Below are 8,854 nucleotides of genomic sequence, written 5' to 3' on the forward strand. Positions count from 1 at the left end.
GAAAGAATCGCTGAGAACAAGTATGCCATTTGCACAGGAAATGAAGAACATACATAAACAGCACTACAGATGTAACCCGGGTTCACTCAAAGCAGGGAGGTACACCGATCAGCCATAACAATGGGACCACCTGTGCACCCTGGTGGTCAGCATGTTCTGCAGCCTCATACCAACAAACTGCTCTGCATTGTGTGTTTTGACCCCTTTCTATCAGAACCAGCATTAACCTTTTCAGCAGTTTGAGCTACAGTAGCTCGTCTGTTGGAGCCAGCCTTCACTCCCCACGTGCACCAATGAGCCTTGGCCGTCCATGACCTTGTCTCCGGTTCTTTTCCTTCCTTGGACCACTTTAGATAGGTACTGACCTCTGCAGACCAGAAACGAGCTGCAGGTTTGGAGATACTCTGACCCAGTCGTCTAGCCATCACAATTAGGCCCTTGTCAAAGTGGTTCAAATCCTCACGCTGCCCATTTTTCAAACTGTTCACTTGACTGTTTGGGTGTATCTGTTGTTATTGATTGTGTGTGAATGATTTGCTATCCTTAAAGATACCCACTTTATTGATTGCACCTGTAATAATTATCCAGCTACCCTGGCTACCTGGCAGCTGGCAGCAGCCTTGCTCTGTATGTGGGCTGCCATTTGGTTTTTACACACCCTGAAGAGGACAGAGCAGTGTGCCTTGGTATTTATTTATTTTTGGTTTTGAATACAAATCTGACCTCTCCTCTTTATTGCTGTGTCAATTCAGCAGATAATCTGTCACACAGCAGTAGTGTTTCATACTGCATGTTAAGACTAGTTGTGAGAATGCTGAGCCACAAACAAAAGTAAATGTGAGCCATCTACAGTAGATGGACCATGGACTGGATGGGGCCCATTCTACATCAGGCATGTTCTCAGATATACTGGTCTGATTCTGAATCTGATGAAACTCTGAATGACGACATATCTCAGAAGTTAAGGATGACAGCTGTTAACCTAACAAGGCTCCAACTGTGAAGAAACATCCAAGGATGACACATCTTTCTTGTTTGCTTCATCTCATGTGGGGAGCTGGGTATCAGATATGGGCCATATCCATGAAAGATATGAACAGTCATCCAACAAGTGCTAATATGAGCAGTGATTTCTGATTGAGCATGAAGCCTGCAGTGGGAATGTGATGCATCAGAGTAGGGAGACCCACCCAGACTGGATTTCACAAGCAGAGAGACCTTTCATCTCCTCAGGCAGACAGGCCTCTTACCCAGAGAAAACAATGCTGTAGACTTTCACACGTTGTTCAGAGTCTGTGGTGTAAGATTCACATTGAGAGACAATATTTATCCCCATCGTTTGCATTTTGAGTTTCTCCACTGCTGCCAAGGGCAGAGTGAAGTTCTCGCCTTCTGAATATAGAAATCAAAACATAGTCTCTGTCCAGTGTTTCGTAAGCAGTTAGTATTATCATTTCTGTAATTATTCATAATCATTCATTAAAAACAAACCACACACTGTCTGATCATTTTGTAATCACTTTGTAATACATTTTAAATGTACTTTTATTGGATATATTCCTGTGACAAATAGCTGAAATTACAATCCCTTATTGGATTGTTATTAAAATAATGATCAGAAAATGAATTTAAAACCCATAGGTCTGCCAAGAAGATCTTTAACAATGTTGTCTCAACATGTTCCCTCCATGAAACTGTCTGCTTTCTCATCTTAATTTGTTTCTCCTCTGTCATATCCTCCTCTCTAATCCTCCAACAACCACATTTCCATTAATATTGAATATTTTATCCAATTATCTACATCTTAACTGGATGCACTGTATCCTGAGGGCAGCTCCAGGAGTCTCAACCATAATGAGAATTAGTTCTTAATTTCTCTTTATTGCATTATTAATGAGCATCATGTAGTTTTAGACTACTAAAACCCTTTGGTTGAGATATATATATAGGTGCTGATGATGCATCTGTACCGTAATGTACACTACCGTTCAAACGTTTGGGGTCACTTAGAAATGTCCTTTTTGAAAGAAAAGCACAGTTTTTTTCAATGAAGATAACATTAAATTAATCAGAAATACAGTCTAGACATTGTTAATGTGGTAAAGGACTATTCTAGCTGGAAACGGCTGATTTTTAATGGAATATCTACATAGGTGTACAGAGGCCCATTTCCAGCAACCATCACTCCTGTGTTCTAATGGTACATTGTGTTAGCTAATCATGTTAAAAGGCTAATTGATGATTACAGAACCCTTGTGCAGTTATGTTAGCACAGCTGAAAACTGTTGTGCTGATTAGAGAAGCTATAAAACTGGCCTTCCTTTGAGCTAGTTGAGTATCTGGAGCCTCAGCATTTGTGGGTTCGATTATACTCTCCAAATGGCCAGAAAAAGAGAGCTTTCTTCTGAAAGTCGACAGTCTATTCTTGTTCTGAGAAATGAAGGCTACTCCATGTGAGAAATTGCCAAGACACTGAAGGTTTCCTACAACGGTGTGTACTACTCCCTTCAGAGAACAGCACAAACGGGCTCTAACCAGAATAGAAAGAGAAGTTCATTTCATTATTTCAAATAAAAATCATTATTTCTAACCTCGTCAATGTCTTCTATTCATTTTGCAACTCATTTGATGAATAAAAGTGTGAGTTTTCATGGAAAACATGAAATTGTCTGGGTGACCCCACACTTTTGAACGGTAGTGTAATTTCTCTTTTCTTTATTATAGAAAAACAGCCTTTGTTTCAGAGCTGCATGAGCCTGTATTTCAACCCCTGACAATGGACAGCATGTAATAAACCAGCACAAACATTTTCTCCCTCACTCACTGATGGAGCCGTCCCACATGGCGCAAGTCCCGCCTCTTGTAACCTCCAATTGGCCGTCCCTGCTGTCAGTCAGTCGCTGCTGGGGGTTTGACAGGGGCACACCCGCCCTGCCTCTATTGTCACCGGCCCGAGGAGAATATTTATTTTAAACATGGAAAAGGAGAAGAGCGACAAAGGTGAGCTGCTCGCTGGGTTCGAACTCTTTATTTCGGTCGACTTTCATTCACAAGTTGTTCGCTGCTTGTTAGCGCTTAGCTTGCTCTGTTGTCACGGAGCTGATAGCTTCTGTTAGCGCTTCCTGGAGTGACTTCATTCAGATGGGATGGGAGAGGATATATTTAGGCTTTTAATTCATGTCCAAATTAAAAAAAAAAAAAAGAAAATGGCGTCTCCTGCTTCGCATTAACCTAAAACTCCTGTATGGACTTATGTCTTAATGCGTGCTGTGGTTTATGGTCAACTTTGTGTACTTTGGCCTTTTTATTAGTCTCATTAACAGCCTTACAGTATCATTAAAGGTCGTTGTAGGCTTTAATTATGTTTATTCGTCACTTTTATAGTGAACTTATTGCCTTTAATAGTATTTTTTCTTGTCACTGTAATATGTTCTGCCTATTTTGACGTTTTACTGTAATATTTTAATAGCATCCTTCTGGTTATACACCCAGTAATAATACCTGCTTGTTTTTTAGGACAATTTCTGATATATATATATATATATATATATGTTTTATGTGTGTGTGTGTGTGTGTGTGTATATGAAGGATTTTAGATCTGCAGCTGACATAAAATTATATTATTCTAATGTGTATATATACAGATTGGTGAGTATAAGTCAGTACTAAATACAGGAGCTTCAGTGCTGTGAATGGGACTATAAGGGGTACAAAGGACCATGTGGTAGGAGAGGAGAGGACAGGAGGAAGAGGAAGAGGAGGAGGAGGAGTGTGATTAATTGGGAGACTGCGGGTATGATGCCCCGGGCTGGAGGCTGCAGGCTACTCCCAGCATCAGCAGCCCTGCTGGAGGAGGAGGAGGAGGAGGAGGGTGGAGGAGCAGGGAGGAGGGAGAGACCAGCTGGGAGCCTGGATCTCTGTCAGCTCCCCACGATATGACCTCCAGACAAGAGCTCCCAAGGTCTCTATTGAGAGGAAGTTAAAGAGACGGATGATTCATTTCCATCAGGGTTTATTTTAACACTCAAAAATACATGTCAAATATTGTGTTTCTTAAAAATCAAAGGCGTCATTAAAAGTGATTTATCGGCCTCAGGCTGATTTCTGATACAGCGTTTCCAAAACCAAAAATATATTATCTGTTTAATGATTTGGGAAATCTTCATTTTTAGGATATTCAGACATTTTTTTAAGGGTTGCCAAATCTTTGAAGCGGAGCCACAGGCATCAGCTGATCTGGCAACCCCCCCCACCCTGATTTAATGCAACAGACTGTGGATGGAGCGGGTGTGTGTGTGTGTGTGTGTGCGTGGGGGGGGGGTGTTCCAGCAGCTCAATGATGTGGGACAAATCCAATTAATCAAATACAATAGAGCAAGGGGACAGACAAAACACAAGCCTTTGAGTAATTAGGCCGGAACTGTTGATAGGATCAAACAATTACGGCACTGGAAATGACTTACCACCATCATTAGCCATATATTTACCTATATTTATCTTTTAATGTATTTAATACATTTTGGTCTTTGTGTATTTGCTAGTTCCTACTCCTACCCTCCTCTACTTCCTACAACAGTGGCATTGGAGGTATATTATGGAATCATTGATAGAAGCACATACATTAAGATACTGGGCTGAAATAAAGTAGTCTAACATTAAATCAGGAAGTATCTCACTAAAGAGTAAAGGCCTCAGTATGTTTCAAACCAAGTGTTTGTCGAAGTTGTCTGACAGCAGGGCTCAACAGAAAGGGTTTCCCGATTGGCTGGGGAAAGGAGACTGCGACTCTGGGTTAGTACATGGAGCAGCTCAGTTGTACGTGCCTTTGTAGTCACTTTTCTTACCTTAGCTGACCTGGCTCTATCCTGAATTTGAATTCCAAGAACTCATTATACTTGTACAGCCTTTAGTCTTTTATTTTTACCCTTTGTTGTACTGTGTGTGTGTGTGTGTGTGTGTGTGTGTGTGTGTGTGTGTGTGTGTGTGTGTGTGTGTGTGTGCGTGCCTGAGGCTTGGTATTTCCTTGGTTGCTTGTAAGTCTCGGCCAGCCTTACCACAGCCAGTTTACGTGACAATGGACAATAGCAGGAGAACAAATTGTATACATCCTGCTGGCTTGTAGTAAGGATGGAGCTCTGAGCCAACTATGTAACCTGCAGACACAGAGGAGAGAGGAGCACAGAGCCATACAGTAAACAAAGAGGTCCAACACCCTCTTCCTCTGAACTGTCAATGGACAGTTTGTCTCTCATGATGTTTATTTCCCATACTCAACAGGAATAAAGTGAGATTAGTGATATACTTTAACATTGTGTACACACTCTATGGCATAGATCACAGTTGAATCATTTCTGGCCAACGCTGAAATATTTTCCTCGAGAACTTTAGATTTGTATAAAATAAACATTATTAGACATGGTGATATTTGAGGAGGTTACTGTATTGTTAATGTTGATATACTGCGCCAGGAGACAACAAGCTCTATTACAGTGGTTCCAGACCTTTTTGGCTTTTTCACAGCTCAAAACAAAGCTGTATCCAACCGCAAACCTTGTTACTTATGTCAACAAGTTCTGTGTGGTTCAACCAAAAAGTGATTTTCTTTTTCTTCTAATTTCTTGAATTTATTTTAAAGGCCAGAATACTTTACATCAGACTACTAGCTCTTTTCCATACAAATGTGCTGGCTTGGCTTGCCTCTCCATTACAGCAGGACTTTTCGCTTGAAGGTGTGTCTTTAAAGGCAGACAGTCCCTCCAAGAGGTTGCGATGTTGCTATTGCAACAATCAATATAAATTTAACCAATCCCCATGGATTCTGTGCAACCTTTCCGCAAATTTGACCAATCATTGTAGTTTAATGCGCAAAACAGTGAGCCATACGTCACCTATCTGACTTCCTTTGTGTGTGTGTGTGTGTGTGTGTGTGTGTGTGTGTGTGTGTATAGCTCAGTCCTGACCTTGGTCAAACATACACAGTCTTGCAGCTGTCAAAGCCCATCTGACCTCACCGTCTGTAACCTGCTTGGCGGTCAGGCACGCTTGTACCATGGTCCATCTCGGGCGTGACTTGGCACAGGTCGGTGGTACACTGTTAAACAGGCTCCTCCATACTGCACAGGATTGGACTACCATACATGAGCTTTGAGTTTTGTGAGCAGCTGGCTCCGTTATCCCAGCCCTGTCGATACTGTTGGTCCTGTTAATGACATCATCACTACTGGACATCTGGGTCCAGTGTGTCTGTGTGTGTGTTCAGATGCCATGGTTACGGTGTGAGCTGAGATTTGATACACAGACCCCCTCTCAGTCAGTTCTATCCCTCCTGTAGCCGGTATGAAACTATATCATCATTTTATTTTCTGTGATGCCCAGTTGTACCCCGAGGTGTTATGGTAAAGTGTCATGGCAGATAATTGGTATGAATTCACATTTATATTTTCACTCACACATTTAGCTGCTGTTCCTTTAGTGCTCTCACCATCTCTACACTGCTTCCCTTTGTCCTCCCTTCTGTTCATCTCCTCCCTTTGTCTGCTCCGACTTGCTTTCCTGCTCTGTCTGTCTTCCTCATTCGCCCGCTCTTCTTTACTCTGCAGCTCTCCTTTTGTCTCGTGGTCTTTCTTCTTCACTCTTCATACAGTATCTGTATCACCACTGTGCCCTGCTTTAGGCCAACATTCCCAGCCTTCTCTCTCTCTTCTCTGCAGCAGTCTGCATTATTGTGGCTCTCTGTCTCTCTGTCTCTCTCTCTCTCTCTCTCTCTCTGTGCAAACCTCACTGTACTGTCTCAGGTCCAGGTGTTTGCCTGCAGGTGTGGACTTGTGTGTAAATGCATGTGCACTTTCCCTGCGTTTGTGGGTGTGCACTGATCTTTCCTTGCATCTGTGTGTGTGTGTGTGTGTGTGTGTGTGTAGGTGTGTGTCTGTGTGTGTGTACTGTATTGGCTTTGCTTACCATACCGTGTGTGTGAACCTATTGGTGTGTTTATGCGTGTCTGTCCAAATTTCACACAGGATTTTCAGATTAGCCCTGTGCATCTTGGGTGTCTCTTTATAAAGTATTGAAAATGTGCTGTAGATAAACTACACTAAGCTCTTAATCATGTTGTGCTGTTGCCTCATAATTGAGGCCAATTCAAGCTGCCATTTATGCAGGTTACACCTCCTGTTCACACTTTAAGGAGTAAATAGGATTTATGTACGGCGTACCATCATTGCTCTTGCTGCATCTTGTCCATTCTTGCCACACAGCTGCATCCGTAGCTGTGGCGAGCTTACTGCGGTAAGACCACAGGTGATCGGGTATCGGCGATCAAACACATTGACAATAACTGCAATGATTGTCTGACCCCAGCTCAAATATGGCACCAAAGAAAAATGTGTTTGTTAATCTGGTCTCTCAGTAATCAAAATAGAGTAAATCAAGGCCTGAGAGTGCCCCCTTTAGGACCGTCAGGCTGATAATAACATGTTAAGGCTCCATAATAAGTTAAACAGGGTATTTTTACACTGCATGTCTTTGTCTGTCTGCCTCGCTCTGTCCTCATCTCTCTCTATTTCTGCCTGTCGGTGCTTGTGAGAAGACAGAGACGAAATGCATGATTGCAATGTCTGTGTTACGGAGCCGAGGTGCTGAACTTCAAGTCGGGACACGGCAGGCCGCCATCTGCAGCTCACAGCTAATGTGTTTGGATAGCTCAGCCTCTGTCAATACAAGTTCAGCAAACCATCATTCCCTTTCTTCACCTCACTCTCTGCCTCCTCTCACGGATCGTACGTAGTTGGAAAAATGAAACATCTATTTATTTGACAAGCAGCGATACAGACTGTTAAATGATGGATGGCACGACCCTGCAGTCAACATACTGCAGTCGCTGTAAAAGGATAGCAAATGAATGGTAAATGGTAAATGGACCTGTACTTGTATAGCGCCTTTCTAGTCTTCCGACCACTCAAAGCGCTTTTACACTACGTGCCACATTCACCCTTTCACACACATTCACTCAGTGATGGCAAAGTCCATCGAACAGAAACTAACATTCATTCACATTCACACACTGATGCACGGCATCAGGAGCAATTCAGGGTTCAGTATCTTGCTCAAGGATACTTCGACACATGGCACCAGGAGCCGGGGATCGAACCTACAACCTTCCGATTAAGGGACGACCCGCTCTGCCTCTGAGCCACTGCTGAAAAGGAAACCTAAATATCCACTTAATGATTTTAATATAGCAAGGAGAAGCTTGCATTGGATTTTCAATCTGTTGAGTCTGTTTTGGATGTTTTCTTATTACCTTTAGTTTTGTATCACTTATTTTAATAGTTTGAATACGTGGTGCCTTATGTCATTATTAATTCATACCATTGACCAATCAGAGCGCTCAGTAATTCGTTTTCTTTCCAAGAGTGAGATGACAAGATCCATATCATTCTCCTGTCTGTGTGTTATGTACCAGGAAGTGGTTACTTTCTAGCTTAGCATTAAGGCTAGAAATTGTGGGCCTGTTCCCTTTCTGAAGGTCAAAAATATGGCTACCAACAATTCCAATGTTTGTTTCTACTTTGTTTAATCTGTAAGAATACGTTTGTAGTTTGAGATGGTGCTGTGCTGTGTTAGTGTTTCTTAGAGAATGGTCCAACTTTTAAAGGTCTATTGGAGGACTGTGTGTGGTTGGACTACATACAGTTGACTTGGGTGTCTCCTTAGACTGGGTCACATCTCCAGTTTGTTCAGCTTCTGAAGTAAAGCTGTGGAGTAATTTGTAGGTGGCACTAAGAATGGGGTCCCACATATTGTACCATACCTAGCAAGCTATACCCATGAGAAACAGCGACAGAAAAAGGGCCTC

At 42.3% G+C, this 8,854-nt stretch overlaps 1 protein-coding gene across 1 annotated transcript in view; it reads left to right on the forward strand.

Moving 5' to 3' along the window:
• The first annotated feature begins 2,897 nt into the window (after positions 1-2,897).
• Positions 2,898-8,854, forward strand: part of afap1 (actin filament associated protein 1) — a 93,444-nt gene continuing 87,487 nt past the window's right edge. Inside the window, exon 1 of the mRNA XM_051375305.1 lies at positions 2,898-3,000. Within this exon, the coding sequence (XP_051231265.1) occupies positions 2,976-3,000 (25 nt within the window). The 5' untranslated portion in view covers positions 2,898-2,975. The remainder of the gene's footprint in view (positions 3,001-8,854) is intronic.

Source organism: Dicentrarchus labrax, unplaced genomic scaffold (genome assembly GCF_905237075.1).
Source record: "Dicentrarchus labrax unplaced genomic scaffold, dlabrax2021, whole genome shotgun sequence".
In the NCBI taxonomy this organism is placed as follows: Eukaryota; Metazoa; Chordata; class Actinopteri; family Moronidae; genus Dicentrarchus; species Dicentrarchus labrax.